The sequence below is a fragment of the Oncorhynchus masou genome, unplaced genomic scaffold (genome assembly GCF_036934945.1).
Source record: "Oncorhynchus masou masou isolate Uvic2021 unplaced genomic scaffold, UVic_Omas_1.1 unplaced_scaffold_2240, whole genome shotgun sequence".
Lineage (NCBI taxonomy): Eukaryota > Metazoa > Chordata > Actinopteri > Salmoniformes > Salmonidae > Oncorhynchus > Oncorhynchus masou.
The window spans coordinates 51,079-77,495 of record NW_027008714.1 but is presented as its reverse complement, the minus strand read 5'-3'; the positions used below and the strand labels follow the sequence as shown (position 1 = coordinate 77,495).

Genomic DNA, 26,417 nt, shown 5'->3' with positions numbered 1-26,417 from the left:
TCTGATCCCAGTACAGGCCTCAGGAAGTCACATTATAACAGTGTATTCCTAACATCTGATCCCAGTACAGGCCTCAGGAAGTCACATTATAACAGTGTATTCCTAACGTCTGATCCCAGTACAGGCCTCAGGAAGTCACATTATAACAGTGTATTCCTAACGTCTGATCCCAGTACAGTCCTCAGGAAGTCACATTATATAACAGTGTATTCCTAACGTCTGATCCCAGTACAGGCCTCAGGAAGTCACATTATAACAGTGTATTCCTAACGTCTGATCCCAGTACAGTCCTCAGGAAGTCACATTATATAACAGTGTATTCCTAACGTCTGATCCCAGTACAGGCCTCAGGAAGTCACATTATAACAGTGTATTCCTAACGTCTGATCCCAGTACAGTCCTCAGGAAGTCACATTATAACAGTGTATTCCTAACGTCTGATCCCAGTACAGGCCTCAGGAAGTCACATTATAACAGTGTATTCCTAACGTCTGATCCCAGTACAGGCCAGAACGACCACATACTGATCTCCTTATTTAACATCCTTGGTTTTTCTTCATGAGAATCACCTCCTGTGTTTCAACATGCCCAGTCCGTCTCACACGCAGAACCCAGGGGCACATTCAACTACTACTTTCATACTGTGGTACAATTCAAACCAAAAAGCAGTCCTGAGGACCTGTGTAATAATGTCTCTGGTTGGTAGGATTGGACAGTCCTGAGGACCTGTGTAATAATGTCTCTGGTTGGTAGGATTGGACAGTCCTGAGGACCTGTGTAATAATGTCTCTGGTTGGTAGGATTGGACAGTCCTGAGGACCTGTGTAATAATGTCTCTGGTTGGTAGGATTGGACAGTCCTGAGGACCTGTGTAATAATGTCTCTGGTTGGTAGGATTGGACAGTCCTGAGGACCTGTGTAATAATGTCTCTGGTTGGTAGGATTGGACAGTCCTGAAGACCTGTGTATTAATGTCTCTGGTTGGTAGGATTGGACAGTCCTGAGGACCTGTGTAATAATGTCTCTGGTTGGTAGGATTGGACAGTCCCGAGGACCTGTGTAATAATGTCTCTGGTTGGTAGGATTGGACAGTCCTGAGGACCTGTGTAATAATGTCTCTGGTTGGTAGGATTGGACAGTCCTGAGGACCTGTGTAATAATGTCTCTGGTTGGTAGGATTGGACAGTCCCGAGGACCTGTGTAATAATGTCTCTGGTTGGTAGGATTGGACAGTCCTGAGGACCTGTGTAATAATGTCTCTGGTTGGTAGGATTGGACAGTCCTGAGGACCTGTGTAATAATGTCTGTGGTTGGTAGGATTGGACAGTCCTGAGGACCTGTGTAATAATGTCTCTGGTTGGTAGGATTGGACAGTCCTGAGGACCTGTGTAATAATGTCTCTGGTTGGTAGGATTGGACAGTCCTGAGGACCTGTGTAATAATGTCTGTGGTTGGTAGGATTGGACAGTCCTGAGGACCTGTGTAATAATGTCTCTGGTTGGTAGGATTGGACAGTCCTGAGGACCTGTGTAATAATGTCTCTGTCTCTGGTTGGTAGGATTGGACAGCCCTGAGGACCTGTGTAATAATGTCTCTGGTTGGTAGGATTGGACAGTCCTGAGGACCTGTGTAATAATGTCTCTGGTTGGTAGGATTGGACAGTCCTGAGGACCTGTGTAATAATGTCTCTGGTTGGTAGGATTGGACAGTCCTGAGGACCTGTGTAATAATGTCTCTGGTTGGTAGGATTGGACAGTCCTGAGGACCTGTGTAATAATGTCTCTGGTTGGTAGGATTGGACAGTCCTGAGGACCTGTGTAATAATGTCTCTGGTTGGTAGGATTGGACAGTCCTGAGGACCTGTGTAATAATGTCTCTGGTTGGTAGGATTGGACAGTCCTGAGGACCTGTGTAATAATGTCTCTGGTTGGTAGGATTGGACAGTCCTGAGGACCTGTGTAATAATGTCTCTGGTTGGTAGGATTGGACAGTCCTGAGGACCTGTGTAATAATGTCTCTGGTTGGTAGGATTGGACAGTCCTGAGGACCTGTGTAATAATGTCTCTGGTTGGTAGGATTGGACAGTCCTGAGGACCTGTGTAATAATGTCTCTGGTTGGTAGGATTGGACAGTCCTGAGGACCTGTGTAATAATTTCTTTGTGTCTGGTTGGTAGGATTGGACAGTCCTGAGGACCTGTGTAATAATGTCTCTGGTTGGTGGGATTGGACAGTCCTGAGGACCTGTGTAATAATGTCTCTGTGTCTGGTTGGTTGGATTGGACAGCCCTGAGGACCTGTGTGATAATGTCTCTGGTTGGTAGGATTGGACAGTCCTGAGGACCTGTGTAATAATGTCTCTGGTTGGTAGGATTGGACAGTCCTGAGGACCTGTGTAATAATGTCTCTGGTTGGTAGGATTGGACAGTCCTGAGGACCTGTGTAATAATGTCTCTGGTTGGTAGGATTGGACAGTCCTGAGGACCTGTGTAATAATGTCTCTGGTTGGTAGGATTGGACAGTCCTGAGGACCTGTGTAATAATGTCTCTGGTTGGTAGGATTGGACAGTCCTGAGGACCTGTGTAATAATGTCTCTGTCTCTGGTTGGTAGGATTGGACAGTCCTGAGGACCTGTGTATTAATGTCTCTGTCTCTGGTTGGTAGGATTGGACAGTCCTGAGGACCTGTGTAATAATGTCTCTGTCTCTGGTTGGTAGGATTGGACAGTCCTGAGGACCTGTGTGTGCTCTACTCTAACAGAGCAGCCTGCTACCTGAAAGATGGAAACAGCTCTGAGTGTATACAGGACTGCACCAGGTGAGACTCTCCCTCAACAACTACTTGCATTATTATATACATTATTATAGACGTAGACATTATTATATATGTTATTATAGACATGATTATATACAGACATTATTATAGACATACATTATTATAGACGTAGACATTATTATATATGTTATTATAGACATTGACATACATGTTATTATAGACATTGACATACATGTTATTATAGACATGATTATATACAGACATTATTATAGACGTAGACATTATTATATATGTTATTATAGACATGATTAGATACAGACATTATTTTGGACAAACATTATTATAGACATTATTATAGATGTTATTATAGACATGATTATATACAGACATTATTATAGACATTTTTTATTTTACCTTCATTTAACTCAGTTAAGAACAAATTCTTATTTTCAATGACGGCCTAGGAACAGTTTGATTAACTGCCTGTTTAGGGGCAGAACGACAGATTTGTACCTTGTCAGCTCGGGGATTTGAACACGCAACCTTTCGGTTACTAGTCCACCGCTCTAACCACTAGGCTACCCAGCCGCCTCTACACTCTAACCACTAGGCTACCCTGCCGCCTCTACACTCTAACCACTAGGCTACCCTGCCGCCTCTACACTCTAACCACTAGGCTACCCTGCCGCCTCTACACTCTAACCACTAGGCTACCCTGCCGCCTCTACACTCTAACCACTAGGCTACCCTGCCGCCTCTACACTCTAACCACTAGGCTACCCTGCCGCCTCTACACTCTAACCACTAGGCTACCCTGCCGCCTCTACACTCTAACCACTAGACAACCCTGCCTCCTCTACACTCTAACCACTAGACAACCCTGCCGCCCCTATTAATAGATCCTATTAATGGATCTGAAGTTAATAAACAGAGTTATTGTATATAGTATCCCTACTGCAGACCACAGGGACCAGTCTATTCCCTATATAGTGCCCTACTGCAGACCACAGGGACCAGTCTATTCCCTATATAGTTCCCTACTGCAGACCACAGGGACCAGTCTATTCCCTATATAATGCCCTACTGCAGACCACAGGGACCAGTCTATTCCCTATATAGTGCCCTACTGCAGACCACAGGGACCAGTCTATTCCCTATATAGTGCCCTACTGCAGACCACAGGGACCAGTCTATTCCCTATATAGTGCCCTACTGCACACCACAGGGACCAGTCTATTCCCTATATAGTGCCCTACTGCAGACCACAGGGACCAGTCTATTCGACTATATAGTGCCCTACTGCAGACCACAGGGACCAGTCTATTCGACTATATAGTGCCCTACTGCAGACTACAGGGACCAGTCTATTCCCTATATAGTGCCCTACTGCAGACCACAGGGACCAGTCTATTCCCTATATAGTGCCCTACTGCAGACTACAGGGACCAGTCTATTCCCTATATAGTGCCCTACTGCAGACCACAGGGACCAGTCTATTCCCTATATAATGCCCTACTGCAGACCACAGGGACCAGCCTATTCCCTATATAGTGCCCTACTGCAGACCACAGGGACCAGTCTATTCCCTATATAATGCCCTACTGCAGACCACAGGGACCAGTCTAGCTTGGTTGGTCTGGTTGAAACCATAGAGGAGGGTGGTTGGTCTGGTTGAAACCATAGAGGAGGTCTGGTTGGTCTGGTTGAAACCATAGAGGAGGCTTGGTTGGTCTGGTTGAAACCATAGAGTAGGCTTGGTTGGTCTGGTGGGGCTGGTTGAAACCATAGAGGAGGCTTGGCTCGTCTGGTTGAAACCATAGAGGAGGCTTGGCTGGTCTGGTTGGTCTGGTTGAAACCATAGAGGAGGCTTGGCTGGTCTGGTTGAAACCATAGAGGAGGTCTGGTTGGTCTGGTTGAAACCATAGAGGAGGCTTGGCTGGTCTGGTTGGTCTGGTTGAAACCATAGAGGAGGCTTGGCTGGTCTGGTTGGTCTGGTTGAAACCATAGAGGAGGCTTGGCTGGTCTGGTTGAAACCATAGAGGAGGCTTGGTTGGTCTGGTTGAAACCATAGAGGAGGCTTGGCTGGTCTGGTTCATCAGGTTGAAACCATAGTGGAGGCTTGGCTGGTCTGGTTGGTCTGGTTGAAACCATAGAGGAGGCTTGGTTGGTCTGGTTGAAACCATAGAGGAGGCTTGGCTGGTCTGGTTGAAACCATAGAGGAGGCTTGGCTGGTCTGGTTGGTCTGGTTGAAACCATAGAGGAGGCTTGGCTGGTCTGGTTCGTCAGGTTGAAACCATAGAGGAGGCTTGGCTGGTCTGGTTGGTCTGGTTGAAACCAGAGTGGAGGCTTGGCTGGTCTGGTTGAAACCATAGAGGAGGCTTGACTGGTCTGGTTGGTCTGGTTGAAACCATAGAGGAGGCTTGGCTGGTCTGGTTGGTCTGGTTGAAACCATAGAGGAGGCTTGGCTGGTCTGGTTGAAACCATAGAGGAGGCTTGGCTGGTCTGGTTCGTCAGGTTGAAACCATAGAGGAGGCTTGGCTGGTCTGGTTCGTCAGGTTGAAACCATAGAGGAGGCTTGGTTGGTCTGGTTGAAACCATAGAGGAGGTCTGGTTGGTCTGGTTGAAACCATAGAGGAGGCTTGGTTGGTCTGGTTGGTCTGGTTGAAACCATAGAGGAGGCTTGGCTGGTCTGGTTGAAACCATAGAGGAGGCTTGGTTGGTCTGGTTGAAACCATAGAGGAGGCTTGGCTGGTCTGGTTGGTCTGGTTGAAACCATAGAGGAGGCTTGGTTGGTCTGGTTGAAACCATAGAGGAGGCTTGGCTGGTCTGGTTCGTCAGGTTGAAACCATAGAGGAGGCTTGGTTGGTCTGGTTGGTCTGGTTGAAACCATAGAGGAGGCTTGGCTGGTCTGGTTGGTCTGGTTGAAACCATAGAGGAGGCTTGGTTGGTCTGGTTGAAACCATAGAGGAGGCTTGGTTGGTCTGGTTGGTCTGGTTGAAACCATAGATGAGGCTTGGCTAGTCTGGTTCGTCAGGTTGAAACCATAGAGGAGGCTTGGTTGGTCTGGTTGAAACCTTAGAGGAGGCTTGGCTGGTCTGGTTCGTCAGGTTGAAACCATAGAGGAGGCTTGGTTGGTCTGGTTGAAACCATAGAGGAGGCTTGGTTGGCCTGGTTGGTCTGGTTGAAACCATAGAGGAGGCTTGGCTGGTCTGGTTGAAACCATAGAGGAGGCTTGGTTGGCCTGGTTGGTCTGGTTGAAACCATAGATGAGGCTTGGCTGGTCTGGTTGAAACCATAGAGGAGGCTTGGCTGGTCTGGCTGGTCTGGTTGAAGAAAATATTCCACATTACAACCTGTGTTGAGATAATTGCATTGTTTGCTCTATAACCTGTTAGATCATATGCCTTGACATCGTGATAAATAGGCCTAAGGCCTGAGACAAAGAATAAATTCAACCACACCTTTGTTTCATCAGAAAACCTGAGTCTGATACAGTGACATCTGATTTATGTGTGTGTGTGTGTGTGTGTGTGTGTGTGTGTGTGTGTGTGTGTGTGTGTGTGTGTGTGTGTGTGTGTGTGTGTGTGTGTGTGTGTGTGTGTGTGTGTGTGTGTGTGTGTGTGTGTGTGTGTGTGTGTGTGTGTGTGCGTGTGTGCGTGTGTGCGTTCAAGTAGAAAAACCATGTTAACTCACCCTACTGATATAGAAACACCAATGCCATCCTCCTCTCTTCATGTTGACTCACCCTACTGGTATAGAAACACCAATGCCATCCTCCCATTGTCATGTTGACTCACCCTACTGGTAGAGAGACACCAATGCCATCCTCCCATTGTCATGTTGATTCACCCTACTGGTAGAGAGACACCAATGCCATCTTCCCATTGTCATGTTGACTCACCCTACTGGTAGAGAAACACCAATGCCATCCTACCATTGTCATGTTGACTCACCCTACTGGTATAGAAACACCAATACCATCCTCCTCTCTTCATGTTGACTCACCCTACTGGTATAGAAACACCAATGCCATCCTCCTCTCTTCATGTTGACTCACCCTACTGGTATGCTACATGCGCTAGGTAGCTAGGTACTATAGTGTGGGTGACTACAGGGCCAGACCTGATCCCTTCCCATCCTCATGCTACATGCGCTAGGTAGCTAGGTACTATAGTGTGGGTGTATACAGGGCCAGACTTGATCCCTTCCCATCCTCAGTCTCATGCTACATGCGCTAGGTAGCTAGGTACTATAGTGTGGGTGACTACAGGGCCAGACCTGATCCCTTCCCGTCCTCAGTCTCATGCTACATGCGCTAGGTAGCTAGGTACTATAGTGTGGGTGTATACAGTGCCAGACCTGATCCCTTCCCATCCTCAGTCTCATGCTACATGCGCTAGGTAGCTAGGTACTATAGTGTAGGTGTATACAGGGCCAGACTTGATCCCTTTCCATCCTCAGTCTCATGCTACATGCGCTAGGTAGCTAGGTACTATAGTGTGGGTGTATACAGGGCCAGACTTGATCCCTTCCCATCCTCATGCTACATGCGCTAGGTAGCTAGGTACTATAGTGTAGGTGACTACAGGGCCAGACTAGATCCCTTCCCATCCTCAGTCTCATGCTACATGTGCTAGGTAGCTAGGTACTATAGTGTAGGTGTATACAGGGCCAGACCTGATCCCTTCCCATCCTCAGTCTCATGCTACATGCGCTAGGTAGCTAGGTACTATAGTGTGGGTGACTACAGGGCCAGACCTGATCCCTTCCCATCCTCAGTCTCATGCTACATGCGCTAGGTAGCTAGGTACTATAGTGTAGGTGACTACAGGGCCAGACTAGATCCCTTCCCATCCTCAGTCTCATGCTACATGCGCTAGGTAGCTAGGTACTATAGTGTAGGTGTATACAGGGCCAGACTTGATCCCTTCCCATCCTCATGCTACATGCGCTAGGTAGCTAGGTACTATAGTGTGGGTGTATACAGGGCCAGACTTGATCCCTTCCCATCCTCATGCTACATGCGCTAGGTAGCTAGGTACTATAGTGTAGGTGACTACAGGGCCAGACTAGATCCCTTCCCATCCTCAGTCTCATGCTACATGTGCTAGGTAGCTAGGTACTATAGTGTAGGTGTATACAGGGCCAGACCTGATCCCTTCCCATCCTCAGTCTCATGCTACATGCGCTAGGTAGCTAGGTACTATAGTGTGGGTGACTACAGGGCCAGACCTGATCCCTTCCCATCCTCAGTCTCATGCTACATGCGCTAGGTAGCTAGGTACTATAGTGTAGGTGTATACAGGGCCAGACCTGATCCCTTCCCATCCTCAGTCTCATGCTACATGCGCTAGGTAGCTAGGTACTATAGTGTAGGTGACTCCAGGGCCAGACCTGATCCCTTCCCATCCCCAGTCTCATGCTACATGCGCTAGGAAGCTAGGTACTATAGTGTGGGTGACTCCAGGGCCAGACCTGATCCCTTCCCGTCCTCAGTCTCATGCTATTTCAACCTGCAGGTCCTTGGAGCTGCAGCCCTTCTCCCTCAAGCCCCTCCTACGCAGAGCCATGGCCTATGAGACTATGGAGCGGTACCGACAGGCCTACGTGGATTACAAGACCGTGCTGCAGATAGATATCAGTGTGCAGGCTGCACACGACAGTGTGAACAGGTAAACTACTCCACCTTTACCCTCATTAGACAGTGTTAACAGGTAAACTACTCCACCTTTACCCTCATTAGACAGTGTTAACAGGTAAACTACTCCACCTTTACCCTCATTAGACAGTGTTAACAGGTAGACTACCACCCTCACCTTTACCCTCATTAGACAGTGTGAACAGGTAAACTACTCCACCTTTACCCTCATTAGACAGTGTTAACAGGTAAACTACTCCACCTTTACCCTCATTAGACAGTGTTAACAGGTAAACTACTCCACCTTTACCCTCATTAGACAGTGTTAATAGGTAAACTACTCCACCTTTACCCTCATTAGACAGTGTTAACAGGTAAACTACTCCCCTCACCTTTAACCTCATTAGACAGTGTTAACAGGTAAACTACCACCCTCACCTTTACCCTCATTAGACAGTGTTAACAGGTAAACTACTCCCCTCACCTTTACCCTCATTAGACAGTGTTAACAGGTAAACTACTCCACCTTTACCCTCATTAGACAGTGTTAACAGGTAAACTACTCCACCTTTACCCTCATTAGACAGTGTTAACAGGTAAACTACTCCACCTTTACCCTCATTAGACAGTGTTAACAGGTAGACTACTCCCCTCACCTTTACCCTCATTAGACAGTGTTAACAGGTAAACTACTCCACCTTTACCCTCATTAGACAGTGTTAACAGGTAAACTACCACCCTCACCTTTACCCTCATTAGACAGTGTTAACAGGTAAACTACTCCACCTTTACCCTCATTAGACAGTGTTAACAGGTAGACTACTCCCCTCACCTTTACCCTCATTAGACAGTGTTAACAGGTAAACTACTCCACCTTTACCCTCATTAGACAGTGTTAACAGGTAAACTACTCCACCTTTACCCTCATTAGACACTGTTAACAGGTAAACTACTCCCCTCACCTTTACCCTCATTAGACAGTGTTAACAGGTAAACTACTCCACCTTTACCCTCATTAGACAGTGTTAACAGGTAAACTACTCCACCTTTACCCTCATTAGACAGTGTTAACAGGTAAACTACTCCACCTTTACCCTCATTAGACAGTGTTAACAGGTAAACTACTCCACCTTTACCCTCATTAGACAGTGTTAACAGGTAAACTACTCCCCTCACCTTTACCCTCATTAGACAGTGTTAACAGGTAAACTACCACCCTCACCTTTACCCTCATTAGACAGTGTTAACAGGTAAACTACTCCCCTCACCTTTACCCTCATTAGACAGTGTTAACAGGTAAACTACTCCCCTCACCTTTACCCTCATTAGACAGTGTTAACAGGTAAACTACCACCCTCACCTTTACCCTCATTAGACAGTGTTAACAGGTAAACTACCACCCTCACCTTTACCCTCATTAGACAGTGTTAACAGGTAAACTACTCCACCTTTACCCTCATTAGACAGTGTTAACAGGTAAACTACTCCACCTTTACCCTCATTAGACAGTGTTAACAGGTAAACTACTCCCCCACCCTCACCTTTACCCTCATTAGGGTTGCAAAGTTCCGTTAACTTCCCAAACTTCCCAGTTGGTGGATTCCTGGAATCAGGAGACCATGAGCAGGCCATCTGGAATCAGGAGACCGTGAGCAGGCCATCTGGAATCAGGAGACCGTGAGCAGGCCATCTGGAATCAGGAGACCGTGAGCAGGCCATCTGGAATCAGGAGACCGTGAGCAGGCCATCTGGAATCAGGAGACCGTGAGCAGGCCATCTGGAATCAGGAGACCATGAGCAGGCCATCTGGAATCAGGAGACCATGAGCAGGCCATCTGGAATCAGGAGACCGTGAGCAGGCCATCTGGAATCAGGAGACCGTGAGCAGGCCATCTGGAATCAGGAGACCGTGAGCAGGCCATCTGGAATCAGGAGACCGTGAGCAGGCCATCTGGAATCAGGAGACCGTGAGCAGGCCATCTGGAATCAGGAGACCATGAGCAGGCCATCTGGAATCAGGAGACCGTGAGCAGGCCATCTGGAATCAGGAGACCGTGAGCAGGCCATCTGGAATCAGGAGACCACCGAGCAGGCCATCTGGAATCAGGAGACCATGAGCAGGCCATCTGGAATCAGGAGACCGTGAGCAGGCCATCTGGAATCAGGAGACCACCGAGCAGGCCATCTGGAATCAGGAGACCGTGAGCAGGCCATCTGGAATCAGGAGACCGTGAGCAGGCCATCTGGAATCAGGAGACCACCGAGCAGGCCATCTGGAATCAGGAGACCGTGAGCAGGCCATCTGGAATCAGGAGACCGTGAGCAGGCCATCTGGAATCAGGAGACCATGAGCAGGCCATCTGGAATCAGGAGACCACCGAGCAGGCCATCTGGAATCAGGAGACCGTGAGCAGGCCATCTGGAATCAGGAGACCGTGAGCAGGCCATCTGGAATCAGGAGACCGTGAGCAGGCCATCTGGAATCAGGAGACCATGAGCAGGCCATCTGGAATCAGGAGACCATGAGCAGGCCATCTGGAATCAGGAGACCGTGAGCAGGCCATCTGGAATCAGGAGACCGTGAGCAGGCCATCTGGAATCAGGAGACCGTGAGCAGGCCATCTGGAATCAGGAGACCATGAGCAGGCCATCTGGAATCAGGAGACCGTGAGCAGGCCATCTGGAATCAGGAGACCATGAGCAGGCCATCTGGAATCAGGAGACCGTGAGCAGGCCATCTGGAATCAGGAGACCGTGAGCAGGCCATCTGGAATCAGGAGACCATGAGCAGGCCATCTGGAATCAGGAGACCATGAGCAGGCCATCTGGAATCAGGAGACCGTGAGCAGGCCATCTGGAATCAGGAGACCATGGGCAGGCCATCTGGAATCAGGAGACCATGAGCAGGCCATCTGGAATCAGGAGACCGTGAGCAGGCCATCTGGAATCAGGAGACCATGAGCAGGCCATCTGGAATCAGGAGACCATGAGCAGGCCATCTGGAATCAGGAGACCATGGGCAGGCCATCTGGAATCAGGAGACCGTGAGCAGGCCATCTGGAATCAGGAGACCATGAGCAGGCCATCTGGAATCAGGAGACCGTGAGCAGGCCATCTGGAATCAGGAGACCATGAGCAGGCCATCTGGAATCAGGAGACCGTGAGCAGGCCATCTGGAATCAGGAGACCGTGAGCAGGCCATCTGGAATCAGGAGACCACCAAGCAGGCCATCTGGAATCAGGAGACCATGAGCAGGCCATCTGGAATCAGGAGACCGTGAGCAGGCCATCTGGAATCAGGAGACCATGAGCAGGCCATCTGGAATCAGGAGACCATGAGCAGGCCATCTGGAATCAGGAGACCGTGAGCAGGCCATCTGGAATCAGGAGACCGTGAGCAGGCCATCTGGAATCAGGAGACCGTGAGCAGGCCATCTGGAATCAGGAGACCATGAGCAGGCCATCTGGAATCAGGAGACCATGGGCAGGCCATCTGGAATCAGGAGACCATGAGCAGGCCACCTGGAATCAGGAGACCGTGAGCAGGCCATCTGGAATCAGGAGACCATGAGCAGGCCATCTGGAATCAGGAGACCATGAGCAGGCCATCTGGAATCAGGAGACCATGGGCAGGCCATCTGGAATCAGGAGACCATGAGCAGGCCACCTGGAATCAGGAGACCTTGAGCAGGCCATCTGGAATCAGGAGACCGTGAGCAGGCCATCTGGAATCAGGAGACCGTGAGCAGGCCATCTGGAATCAGGAGACCTTGAGCAGGCCATCTGGAATCAGGAGACCGTGAGCAGGCCATCTGGAATCAGGAGACCATGGGCAGGCCATCTGGAATCAGGAGACCTTGAGCAGGCCATCTGGAATCAGGAGACCATGAGCAGGCCATCTGGAATCAGGAGACCATGAGCAGGCCATCTGGAATCAGGAGACCATGGGCAGGCCATCTGGAATCAGGAGACCATGAGCAGGCCACCTGGAATCAGGAGACCGTGAGCAGGCCATCTGGAATCAGGAGACCATGAGCAGGCCATCTGGAATCAGGAGACCATGAGCAGGCCATCTGGAATCAGGAGACCATGGGCAGGCCATCTGGAATCAGGAGACCATGAGCAGGCCACCTGGAATCAGGAGACCTTGAGCAGGCCATCTGGAATCAGGAGACCGTGAGCAGGCCATCTGGAATCAGGAGACCGTGAGCAGGCCATCTGGAATCAGGAGACCTTGAGCAGGCCATCTGGAATCAGGAGACCGTGAGCAGGCCATCTGGAATCAGGAGACCATGGGCAGGCCATCTGGAATCAGGAGACCTTGAGCAGGCCATCTGGAATCAGGAGACCATGAGCAGGCCATCTGGAATCAGGAGACCATGAGCAGGCCATCTGGAATCAGGAGACCGTGAGCAGGCCACCTGGAATCAGGAGACCGTGAGCAGGCCATCTGGAATCAGGAGACCATGAGCAGGCCATCTGGAATCAGGAGACCGTGAGCAGGCCATCTGGAATCAGGAGACCGTGAGCAGGCCATCTGGAATCCACCAAGCAGAATATCTAGAAAACCTGAACATTTTGGGAAAGTTAACAGAAGTGATCCACCCTACAGTAACAACCATTTGAAGTGATTGAGAGTTGTTTGAAAGGCCCAAGTCAGACCGCCTTAACTATAGACTCTTAATTATCCAGCTCAGACATCAATCTGCTTCAAGCAAACGCTGCCGTGTGAATTACCTGCTTTCCCTCCCAGTCCTCTAGCTACTGCAGCTACACGCTATTTATACACTGTCCCTGCACTTACATAATAGAGGATAGCTGGGAGGATAACGCCGTGTGTGTGTGTGTGTGTGTGTGTGTGTGTGTGTGGTTCCTCCAGGATCACGCGGTTACTGATAGAGCAGGATGGAGAGCAGTGGAGAGAGAAACTACCTGAGATCCCTCTGGTCCCACTATCAGCTCAGCAGCACCGCAGGGAGGAACCACCCAGCGCTGAGGTCCTACAGGCCAGAGCAGAGAAGGCCAAGCAGCACGCAGGTAGGGCTCTCACTCAGCCGAGTCCACACTCTTAGAACAAAAGGGCTCCAAGGGTTCTTTGGCTGTCCCCATAGGAGAAAACTTTTTTGGTTCCAGGTAGAACTCTGTTGGGTTCTATGTAGAACCCTTTTTGGTTCCAGGTAGAACTCTGTTGGGTTCTATGTAGAACCCTTTTTGGTTCCAGGTAGAACTCTGTTGGGTTCTATGTAGAACCCTTTTTGGTTCCAGGTAGAACTATGGTGGGTTCTATGTAGAACCCTTCTTGGTTCCAGGTAGAACTCTGTTGGGTTCTATGTAGAACCCATTTTGGTTCCAGGTAGAACTCTGTTGGGTTCTATGTAGAACCCTTCTTGGTTCCAGGTAGAACTCTGTTGGGTTCCATGTAGAACCCTTTTTGGTTCCAGGTAGAACTCTTTAGGGTTCCATGTAGAACTCTCTGGGGAAAGGGTTCTAGCTGGAACCAAAAGTGTTCTACCTGGAACCAAAAAGGGTTTGTCAAAGGGTTCTCCTATGGGGACCGCTGATTAACTATTTTAGGTTCCAGATAGCACCTATTTTTCTAAGCGTGTAGTCACCCAGAAGCTAATCGGTGTCCGCTGACCAGCCGTTTCCTCTGTCACAAGAGACTACATTCAGCCTGGCTCACAGCATGAGTCCAGAATGACTCCTACTCCCTATGTTGTTCACTAATTCTGACCAGAGCCCATAGCACCCTATTCCCTATATAGTGCACTACCTTTGGCCAGAGCCCAGTGTTAAACGCAGTGCAATAGGGTGGCATTTTCTGTTCAGCAAGCATCATTATCATTCCTCATCCTCTTTCTGCTGGGAGCTGGAACCTTCAAAGGTCTTATAGTCTACTGCAGCAGTAGAGACTGGAGACACTGTCTGTTAGAGGACTGGAGGGGGAGACACTGTCTGTTAGAGGACTGAAGGGGGACATACTGTCTGTTAGAGGACTGGAGGGGGACATACTGTCTGTTAGAGGACTGGAGGGGGACATACTGTCTGTTAGAGGACTGGAGGGGGAGACACTGTCTGTTAGAGGACTGGAGGGGGAGACACTGTCTGTTAGAGGACTGAAGGGGGACATACTGTCTGTTAGAGGACTGGAGGGGGGCATACTGTCTGTTAGAGGACTGGAGGGGGACATACTGTCTGTTAGAGGACTGGAGGGGGACATACTGTCTGTTAGAGGACTGGAGGGGGACATACTGTCTGCTAGAGGACTGGAGGGGGACATACTGTCTGTTAGAGGACTGGAGGGGGACATACTGTCTGTTAGAGGACTGGAGGGGGAGACACTGTCTGTTAGAGGACTGGAGGGGGACACACTGTCTGTTAGAGGACTGGAGGGGGAGACACTGTCTGTTAGAGGACTGGAGGGGGACACACTGTCTGTTAGAGGACTGGAGGGGGACATACTGTCTGTTAGAGGACTGGAGGGGGACACACTGTCTGTTAGAGGACTGGAGGGGGAGACACTGTCTGTTAGAGGACTGGAGGGGGACACACTGTCTGTTAGAGGACTGGAGGGGGACATACTGTCTGTTAGAGGACTGGAGGGGGAGACACTGTCTGCTAGAGGACTGGAGGGGGAGACACTGTCTGTTAGAGGACTGGAGGGGGAGACACTGTCTGCTAGAGGACTGGAGGGGGAGACACTGTCTGTTAGAGGACTGGAGGGGGACATACTGTCTGTTAGAGGACTGGAGGGGGAGACACTGTCTGTTAGAGGACTGAAGGGGGAGACACTGTCTGTTAGAGGACTGGAGGGGGGCATACTGTCTGTTAGAGGACTGGAGGGGGACATACTGTCTGCTAGAGGACTGGAGGGGGAGACACTGTCTGTTAGAGGACTGGAGGGGGAGACACTGTCTGTTAGAGGACTGGAGGGGGAGACACTGTCTGCTAGAGGACTGGAGGGGGACACACTGTCTGTTAGAGGACTGGAGGGGGAGACACTGTCTGCTAGAGGACTGGAGGGGGAGACACTGTCTGTTAGAGGACTGGAGGGGGAGACACTGTCTGTTAGAGGACTGGAGGGGGAGACACTGTCTGTTAGAGGACTGGAGGGGGAGACACTGTCTGCTAGAGGACTGGAGGGGGGCATACTGTCTGTTAGAGGACTGGAGGGGGAGACACTGTCTGTTAGAGGACTGGAGGGGGAGACACTGTCTGCTAGAGGACTGGAGGGGGGCATACTGTCTGTTAGAGGACTGGAGGGGGACATGCTGTCTGTTAGAGGACTGGAGGGGGAGACACTGTCTGTTAGAGGACTGGAGGGGGAGACACTGTCTGCTAGAGGACTGGAGGGGGACATACTGTCTGCTAGAGGACTGGAGGGGGACATACTGTCTGTTAGAGGACTGGAGGGGGAGACACTGTCTGTTAGAGGACTGAAGGGGGAGACACTGTCTGCTAGAGGACTGGAGGGGGACATATTGTCTGCTAGAGGACTGGAGGGGGACATACTGTCTGTTAGAGGACTGGAGGGAGAGACACTGTCTGTTAGAGGACTGGAGGGGGAGACACTGTCTGTTAGAGGACTGGAGGGGGAGACACTGTCTGTTAGAGGACTGGAGGGGGAGACACTGTCTGCTAGAGGACTGGAGGGGGACATACTGTCTGTTAGAGGACTGGAGGGGGACATACTGTCTGTTAGAGGACTGGAGGGGGAGACACTGTCTGTTAGAGGACTGGAGGGGAGACACTGTCTGCTAGAGGACTGGAGGGGGAGACACTGTCTGTTAGAGGACTGGAGGGGGACATACTGTCTGTTAGAGGACTGGAGGGGGACACTGTCTGTTAGAGGACTGGAGGGGAGACACTGTCTGTTAGAGGACTGGAGGGGGAGACACTGTCTGCTAGAGGACTGAAGGGGGCACACTGTCTGTTAGAGGACTGGAGGGGGACATGCTGTCTGTTAGAGGACTGGAGGGGAGACACTGTCTGTTAGAGGACTGGAGGGGAGACACTGTCTGTTAGAGGACTGGAGGGGAGACACTGTCTGCTAGAGGACTGGAGGGGGCATACTGTCTGTTAGAGGACTGGAGGGGGACATGCTGTCTGTTAGAGGACTGGAGGGGGAGACACTGTCTGTTAGAGGACTGGAGGGGGACATACTGTCTGTTAGAGGACTGGAGGGGGAGACACTGTCTGCTAGAGGACTGGAGGGGGACATACTGTCTGTTAGAGGACTGGAGGGGGACATGCTGTCTGTTAGAGGACTGGAGGGGGACACACTGTCTGTTAGAGGACTGGAGGGGGACATACTGCCTGTTAGAGGACTGGAGGGGGACACACTGTCTGTTAGAGGACTGGAGGGGGACACACTGTCTGTTAGAGGACTGGAGGGGGACATGCTGTCTGTTAGAGGACTGGAGGGGAGACACTGTCTGTTAGAGGACTGGAGGGGAGACACTGTCTGTTAGAGGACTGGAGGGGGACATACTGTCTGTTAGAGGACTGGAGGGGGAGACACTGTCTGTTAGAGGACTGGAGGGGGAGACACTGTCTGCTAGAGGACTGGAGGGGGGCATACTGTCTGTTAGAGGACTGGAGGGGGAGACACTGTCTGCTAGAGGACTGGAGGGGGAGACACTGTCTGCTAGAGGACTGGAGGGGGGCATACTGTCTGTTAGAGGACTGGAGGGGGAGACACTGTCTGTTAGAGGACTGGAGGGGGAGACACTGTCTGCTAGAGGACTGGAGGGGGACATACTGTCTGCTAGAGGACTGGAGGGGGACATACTGTCTGTTAGAGGACTGGAGGGGGAGACACTGTCTGTTAGAGGACTGAAGGGGGAGACACTGTCTGCTAGAGGACTGGAGGGGGACATATTGTCTGCTAGAGGACTGGAGGGGGACATACTGTCTGTTAGAGGACTGGAGGGGGAGACACTGTCTGTTAGAGGACTGGAGGGGGAGACACTGTCTGTTAGAGGACTGGAGGGGAGACACTGTCTGTTAGAGGACTGGAGGGGGAGACACTGTCTGCTAGAGGACTGGAGGGGGACATACTGTCTGTTAGAGGACTGGAGGGGGACATACTGTCTGTTAGAGGACTGGAGGGGGAGACACTGTCTGTTAGAGGACTGGAGGGGGAGACACTGTCTGCTAGAGGACTGGAGGGGGAGACACTGTCTGTTAGAGGACTGGAGGGGGACATACTGTCTGTTAGAGGACTGGAGGGGGGACACTGTCTGTTAGAGGACTGGAGGGGAGACACTGTCTGTTAGAGGACTGGAGGGGGAGACACTGTCTGCTAGAGGACTGAAGGGGGGCACACTGTCTGTTAGAGGACTGGAGGGGGACATGCTGTCTGTTAGAGGACTGGAGGGGGAGACATCTGTCTGTTAGAGGACTGGAGGGGAGACACTGTCTGTTAGAGGACTGGAGGGGAGACACTGTCTGCTAGAGGACTGGAGGGGGCATACTGTCTGTTAGAGGACTGGAGGGGGACATGCTGTCTGTTAGAGGACTGGAGGGGGAGACACTGTCTGTTAGAGGACTGGAGGGGGACATACTGTCTGTTAGAGGACTGGAGGGGGAGACACTGTCTGCTAGAGGACTGGAGGGGGACATACTGTCTGTTAGAGGACTGGAGGGGGACATGCTGTCTGTTAGAGGACTGGAGGGGGACACACTGTCTGTTAGAGGACTGGAGGGGGACATACTGCCTGTTAGAGGACTGGAGGGGGACACACTGTCTGTTAGAGGACTGGAGGGGGACACACTGTCTGTTAGAGGACTGGAGGGGGACATACTGTCTGTTAGAGGACTGGAGTGGGACATACTGTCTGTTAGAGGACTGGAGGGGAGACACTGTCTGTTAGAGGACTGGAGGGGGAGACACTGTCTGCTAGAGGACTGAAGGGGGGCACGCTGTCTGTTAGAGGACTGGAGGGGGACATGCTGTCTGTTAGAGGACTGGAGGGGGAGACACTGTCTGCTAGAGGACTGGAGGGGGACATATTGTCTGTTAGAGGACTGGAGGGGGACATACTGTCTGTTAGAGGACTGGAGGGGAGACACTGTCTGTTAGAGGACTGGAGGGGGACATACTGTCTGTTAGAGGACTGGAGGGGGAGACACTGTCTGCTAGAGGACTGGAGGGGGACATACTGTCTGTTAGAGGACTGGAGGGGGAGACACTGTCTGCTAGAGGACTGGAGGGGGGCATACTGTCTGTTAGAGGACTGGAGGGGGACATGCTGTCTGTTAGAGGACTGGAGGGGGAGACACTGTCTGTTAGAGGACTGGAGGGGAGACACTGTCTGTTAGAGGACTGGAGGGGGACATACTGTCTGTTAGAGGACTGGAGGGGGGACACTGTCTGTTAGAGGACTGGAGGGGAGACACTGTCTGTTAGAGGACTGGAGGGGAGACACTGTCTGCTAGAGGACTGAAGGGGGCACACTGTCTGTTAGAGGACTGGAGGGGGACATGCTGTCTGTTAGAGGACTGGAGGGGGAGACACTGTCTGTTAGAGGACTGGAGGGGGAGACACTGTCTGTTAGAGGACTGGAGGGGAGACACTGTCTGCTAGAGGACTGGAGGGGGCATACTGTCTGTTAGAGGACTGGAGGGGGACATGCTGTCTGTTAGAGGACTGGAGGGGGAGACACTGTCTGTTAGAGGACTGGAGGGGGACATACTGTCTGTTAGAGGACTGGAGGGGGAGACACTGTCTGCTAGAGGACTGGAGGGGGACATACTGTCTGTTAGAGGACTGGAGGGGGACATGCTGTCTGTTAGAGGACTGGAGGGGGACACACTGTCTGTTAGAGGACTGGAGGGGGACATACTGCCTGTTAGAGGACTGGAGGGGGACACACTGTCTGTTAGAGGACTGGAGGGGGACACACTGTCTGTTAGAGGACTGGAGGGGGACATACTGTCTGTTAGAGGACTGGAGGGGGAGACACTGTCTGTTAGAGGACTGGAGGGGAGACACTGTCTGTTAGAGGACTGGAGGGGAGACACTGTCTGTTAGAGGACTGGAGGGGGAGACACTGTCTGCTAGAGGACTGAAGGGGGGCACACTGTCTGTTAGAGGACTGGAGGGGGACATGCTGTCTGTTAGAGGACTGGAGGGGAGACACTGTCTGCTAGAGGACTGGAGGGGGACATATTGTCTGTTAGAGGACTGGAGGGGGACATACTGTCTGTTAGAGGACTGGAGGGGGAGACACTGTCTGTTAGAGGACTGGAGGGGGACATACTGTCTGTTAGAGGACTGGAGGGGAGACACTGTCTGCTAGAGGACTGGAGGGGGAGACACTGTCTGTTAGAGGACTGGAGGGGGAGACACTGTCTGCTAGAGGACTGGAGGGGGGCATACTGTCTGTTAGAGGACTGGAGGGGGACATGCTGTCTGTTAGAGGACTGGAGGGGGAGACACTGTCTGTTAGAGGACTGGAGGGGGAGACACTGTCTGTTAGAGGACTGGAGGGGGACATACTGTCTGTTAGAGGACTGGAGGGGGAGACACTGTCTGTTAGAGGACTGGAGGGGGAGACACTGTCTGCTAGAGGACTGGAGGGGGCATACTGTCTGTTAGAGGACTGGAGGGGAGACACTGTCTGCTAGAGGACTGGAGGGGGAGACACTGTCTGCTAGAGGACTGGAGGGGGAGACACTGTCTGCTAGAGGACTGGAGGGGGCATACTGTCTGTTAGAGGACTGGAGGGGAGACACTGTCTGTTAGAGGACTGGAGGGGAGACACTGTCTGCTAGAGGACTGGAGGGGGACATACTGTCTGCTAGAGGACTGGAGGGGACATACTGTCTGTTAGAGGACTGGAGGGGGAGACACTGTCTGTTAGAGGACTGAAGGGGAGACACTGTCTGCTAGAGGACTGGAGGGGGACATACTGTCTGCTAGAGGACTGGAGGGGGACATACTGTCTGTTAGAGGACTGGAGGGGGAGACACTGTCTGTTAGAGGACTGGAGGGGAGACACTGTCTGTTAGAGGACTGGAGGGGGAGACACTGTCTGTTAGAGGACTGGAGGGGGAGACACTGTCTGCTAGAGGACTGGAGGGGGACATACTGTCTGTTAGAGGACTGGAGGGGGACATACTGTCTGTTAGAGGACTGGAGGGGGAGACACTGTCTGTTAGAGGACTGGAGGGGGAGACACTGTCTGCTAGAGGACTGGAGGGGGAGACACTGTCTGTTAGAGGACTGGAGGGGGACATACTGTCTGTTAGAGGACTGGAGGGGGGGACACTGTCTGTTAGAGGACTGGAGGGGAGACACTGTCTGTTAGAGGACTGGAGGGGGAGACACTGTCTGCTAGAGGACTGAAGGGGGGCACACTGTCTGTTAGAGGACTGGAGGGGGACATGCTGTCTGTTAGAGGACTGGAGGGGGAGACACTGTCTGTTAGAGGACTGGAGGGGGAGACACTGTCTGTTAGAGGACTGGAGGGGGAGACACTGTCTGCTAGAGGACTGGAGGGGGGCATACTGTCTGTTAGAGGACTGGAGGGGGACATGCTGTCTGTTAGAGGACTGGAGGGGGAGACACTGTCTGTTAGAGGACTGGAGGGGGACATACTGTCTGTTAGAGGACTGGAGGGGGAGACACTGTCTGCTAGAGGACTGGAGGGGGACATACTGTCTGTTAGAGGACTGGAGGGGGACATGCTGTCTGTTAGAGGACTGGAGGGGGACACACTGTCTGTTAGAGGACTGGAGGGGGACATACTGCCTGTTAGAGGACTGGAGGGGGACACACTGTCTGTTAGAGGACTGGAGGGGGACACACTGTCTGTTAGAGGACTGGAGGGGGACATACTGTCTGTTAGAGGACTGGAGGGGGAGACACTGTCTGTTAGAGGACTGGAGGGGAGACACTGTCTGTTAGAGGACTGGAGGGGGAGACACTGTCTGCTAGAGGACTGAAGGGGGGCACACTGTCTGTTAGAGGACTGGAGGGGGACATGCTGTCTGTTAGAGGACTGGAGGGGGAGACACTGTCTGCTAGAGGACTGGAGGGGGACATATTGTCTGTTAGAGGACTGGAGGGGGACATACTGTCTGTTAGAGGACTGGAGGGGAGACACTGTCTGTTAGAGGACTGGAGGGGGACATACTGTCTGTTAGAGGACTGTAGGGGGAGACACTGTCTGCTAGAGGACTGGAGGGGAGACACTGTCTGTTAGAGGACTGGAGGGGGAGACACTGTCTGCTAGAGGACTGGAGGGGGGCATACTGTCTGTTAGAGGACTGGAGGGGGACATGCTGTCTGTTAGAGGACTGGAGGGGGAGACACTGTCTGTTAGAGGACTGGAGGGGGAGACACTGTCTGTTAGAGGACTGGAGGGGGACATACTGTCTGTTAGAGGACTGGAGGGGAGACACTGTCTGTTAGAGGACTGGAGGGGAGACACTGTCTGTTAGAGGACTGGAGGGGGACATACTGTCTGCTAGAGGACTGGAGGGGGAGACACTGTCTGCTAGAGGACTGGAGGGGGAGACACTGTCTGCTAGAGGACTGAAGGGGAGACACTGTCTGCTAGTGGACTGGAGGGGAGACACTGTCTGCTAGAGGACTGGAGGGGAGACACTGTCTGTTAGAGGACTGGAGGGGGAGACACTGTCTGCTAGAGGACTGGAGGGGAGACACTGTCTGTTAGAGGACTGAAGGGGAGACACTGTCTGTTAGAGGACTGGAGGGGGAGACACTGTCTGTTAGAGGACTGAAGGGGAGACACTGTCTGTTAGAGGACTGGAGGGGGAGACACTGTCTGTTAGAGGACTGGAGGGGGACATACTGTCTGTTAGAGGACTGGAGGGGGACATACTGTCTGTTAGAGGACTGGAGGGGGACATACTGTCTGTTAGAGGACTGGAGGGGGAGACACTGTCTGCTAGAGGACTGAAGGGGGAGACACTGTCTGTTAGAGGACTGGAGGGGGAGACACTGTCTGTTAGAGGACTGGAGGGGGAGACACTGTCTGTTAGAGGACTGGAGGGGGACATACTGTCTGTTAGAGGACTGGAGGGGGAGACACTGTCTGTTAGAGGACTGGAGGGGGAGACACTGTCTGTTAGAGGACTGGAGGGGGACATACTGTCTGTTAGAGGACTGGAGGGGGACATACTGTCTGTTAGAGGACTGGAGGGGGAGACACTGTCTGTTAGAGGACTGGAGGGGAGACACTGTCTGTTAGAGGACTGGAGGGGGAGACACTGTCTGTTAGAGGACTGGAGGGGGACATACTGTCTGTTAGAGGACTGGAGGGGGACATACTGTCTGCTAGAGGACTGGAGGGGGAGACACTGTCTGCTAGAGGACTGAAGGGGGAGACACTGTCTGTTAGAGGACTGGAGGGGGAGACACTGTCTGTTAGAGGACTGGAGGGGGAGACACTGTCTGTTAGAGGACTGGAGGGGGACATACTGTCTGTTAGAGGACTGGAGGGGGACATACTGTCTGCTAGAGGACTGGAGGGGGACATACTGTCTGTTAGAGGACTGGAGGGGGACATACTGTCTGTTAGAGGACTGGAGGGGGACATACTGTCTGTTAGAGGACTGGAGGGGGACATATTGTCTGTTAGAGGACTGGAGGGGGACATACTGTCTGTTAGAGGACTGGAGGGGGACATACTGTCTGTTAGAGGACTGGAGGGGGACATACTGTCTGTTAGAGGACTGGAGGGGGACATACTGTCTGTTAGAGGACTGGAGGGGGACATACTGTCTGCTAGAGGACTGGAGGGGGACATATTGTCTGTTAGAGGACTGGAGGGGGACATACTGTCTGTTAGAGGACTGGAGGGGGAGACACTGTCTGCTAGAGGACTGGAGGGGGACATATTGTCTGTTAGAGGACTGGAGGGGGACATACTGTCTGCTAGAGGACTGGAGGGGGAGACACTGTCTGTTAGAGGACTGGAGGGGGACATACTGTCTGCTAGAGGACTGGAGGGGGAGACACTGTCTGCTAGAGGACTGGAGGGGGAGACACTGTCTGTTAGAGGACTGGAGGGGGACATACTGTCTGTTAGAGGACTGGAGGGGGAGACACTGTCTGTTAGAGGACTGGATTGGGAGACACTGTCTGCTAGAGGACTGGAGGGGGACATACTGTCTGCTAGAGGACTGGAGGGGGAGACACTGTCTGTTAGAGGACTGGAGGGGGAGACACTGTCTGCTAGAGGACTGGAGGGGGAGACACTGTCTGTTAGAGGACTGGAGGGGGACATACTGTCTGTTAGAGGACTGGAGGGGGAGACACTGTCTGCTAGAGGACTGGAGGGGGAGACACTGTCTGCTAGAGGACTGGAGGGGGACATACTGTCTGCTAGAGGACTGGAGGGGGAGACACTGTCTGTTAGAGGACTGGAGGGGAGACACTGTCTGCTCGAGGACTGGAGGGGGAGACACTGTCTGTTAGAGGACTGGAGGGGGAGACACTGTCTGCTAGAGGACTGGAGGGGAGACACTGTCTGCTAGAGGACTGGAGGGGGAGACACTGTCTGTTAGAGGACTGGAGGGGGACATACTGTCTGTTAGAGGACTGGAGGGGGAGACACTGTCTGTTAGAGGACTGGAGGGGAGACACTGTCTGCTAGAGGACTGGAGGGGGAGACACTGTCTGTTAGAGGACTGGAGGGGGACATACTGTCTGTTAGAGGACTGGAGGGGAGACACTGTCTGTTAGAGGACTGGAGGGGGAGACACTGTCTGTTAGAGGACTGGAGGGGGACATACTGTCTGTTAGAGGACTGGAGGGGGAGACACTGTCTGTTAGAGGACTGGAGGGGGACATACTGTCTGTTAGAGGACTGGAGGGGGAGACACTGTCTGCTAGAGGACTGGAGGGGGAGACACTGTCTGCTAGAGGACTGGAGGGGGACATACTGTCTGCTAGAGGACTGGAGGGGGAGACACTGTCTGCTAGAGGACTGGAGGGGGAGACACTGTCTGTTAGAGGACTGGAGGGGGAGACACTGTCTGCTAGAGGACTGGAGGGGGAGACACTGTCTGTTAGAGGACTGGAGGGGGAGACACTGTCTGTTAGAGGACTGGAGGGGGACATACTGTCTGTTAGAGGACTGGAGGGGGACATACTGTCTGCTAGAGGACTGGAGGGGGAGACACTGTCTGTTAGAGGACTGGAGGGGGAGACACTGTCTGTTAGAGGACTGGAGGGGGAGACACTGTCTGTTAGAGGACTGGAGGGGGACATACTGTCTGTTAGAGGACTGGAGGGGGAGACACTGTCTGTTAGAGGACTGGAGGGGGAGACACTGTCTGTTAGAGGACTGGAGGGGGACATACTGTCTGTTAGAGGACTGGAGGGGGACATACTGTCTGTTAGAGGACTGGAGGGGGAGACACTGTCTGTTAGAGGACTGGAGGGGGACATACTGTCTGCTAGAGGACTGGAGGGGGACATATTGTCTGCTAGAGGGGGACTAGTGGAACAGAGAAAGGAGACACTGTCTGCTAGAGGACTGGAGGGGGAGACACTGTCTGTTAGAGGACTGGAGGGGACATACTGTCTGTTAGAGGACTGGAGGGGGAGACACTGTCTGTTAGAGGACTGGAGGGGGACATACTGTCTGTTAGAGGACTGGAGGGGGAGACACTGTCTGTTAGAGGACTGGAGGGGGACATACTGTCTGCTAGAGGACTGGAGGGGGAGACACTGTCTGTTAGAGGACTGGAGGGGGACATATTGTCTGCTAGAGGGGGACTAGTGGAACAGAGAAAGGAGACACTGTCTGCTAGAGGACTGGAGGGGGAGACACTGTCTGTTAGAGGACTGGAGGGGGACATACTGTCTGTTAGAGGACTGGAGGGGGAGACACTGTCTGTTAGAGGACTGGAGGGGGACATACTGTCTGCTAGAGGACTGGAGGGGGGCATACTGTCTGTTAGAGGACTGGAGGGGGAGACACTGTCTGTTAGAGGACTGGAGGGGGAGACACTGTCTGTTAGAGGACTGGAGGGGGACATACTGTCTGTTAGAGGACTGGAGGGGGAGACACTGTCTGTTAGAGGACTGGAGGGGGACATACTGTCTGTTAGAGGACTGGAGGGGGAGACACTGTCTGCTAGAGGACTGGAGGGGGACATATTGTCTGCTAGAGGGGGACTAGTGGAACAGAGAAAGGAGACACTGTCTGCTAGAGGACTGGAGGGGGAGACACTGTCTGTTAGAGGACTGGAGGGGGACATACTGTCTGTTAGAGGACTGGAGGGGGACATACTGTCTGTTAGAGGACTGGAGGGGGAGACACTGTCTGTTAGAGGACTGGAGGGGGAGACACTGTCTGCTAGAGGACTGGAGGGGGAGACACTGTCTGTTAGAGGACTGGAGGGGGAGACACTGTCTGTTAGAGGACTGGAGGGGGCATACTGTCTGTTAGAGGACTGGAGGGGGAGACACTGTCTGTTAGAGGACTGGAGGGGAGACACTGTCTGCTAGAGGACTGGAGGGGGAGACACTGTCTGTTAGAGGACTGGAGGGGGAGACACTGTCTGTTAGAGGACTGGAGGGGGGCATACTGTCTGTTAGAGGACTGGAGGGGGACATACTGTCTGTTAGAGGACTGGAGGGGGACATACTGTCTGTTAGAGGACTGGAGGGGGACATACTGTCTGTTAGAGGACTGGAGGGGGAGACACTGTCTGCTAGAGGACTGGAGGGGGAGACACTGTCTGCTAGAGGACTGGAGGGGGACATACTGTCTGCTGCTGGAGCCCTTTCCCCTAGCCCTATACCCTAGCCCCTCCCCCCTAGCCCCTCTCCCCTAGCCCCTCTCCCCTAGCCCCTCCCCCCTATACCCTAGCCCCTCCCCCCTATACCCTAGCCCTTAGCCCCTCCTCCCCCACCCTATACCCTTGCCCCTTCCCCCTAGCCTTATACCCTTGCCCCTCCCCCCTATACCCTAGCCCTTAGCCCCTATACCCTAGCCCTTAGCCCCTCCTCCCCCGCCCTA

The 26,417-nt window shown here is 52.4% G+C and overlaps 1 protein-coding gene across 1 annotated transcript in view; it reads left to right on the top strand.

Annotated features, from left to right (window-relative positions):
• Nucleotides 1–2,716: 2,716 nt before the first annotated feature.
• The window catches only part of LOC135533135 (sperm-associated antigen 1A-like), a gene marked incomplete at its 5' end in the record, with an annotated part of 56,127 nt that continues 32,426 nt past the window's right edge, over nucleotides 2,717–26,417 (top strand). Inside the window, 3 exons of the mRNA XM_064960543.1 lie at nucleotides 2,717–2,816; nucleotides 8,294–8,446; nucleotides 13,292–13,449. Of these exons, the coding sequence (XP_064816615.1) occupies nucleotides 2,717–2,816; nucleotides 8,294–8,446; nucleotides 13,292–13,449 (411 nt within the window). The remainder of the gene's footprint in view (nucleotides 2,817–8,293; nucleotides 8,447–13,291; nucleotides 13,450–26,417) is intronic.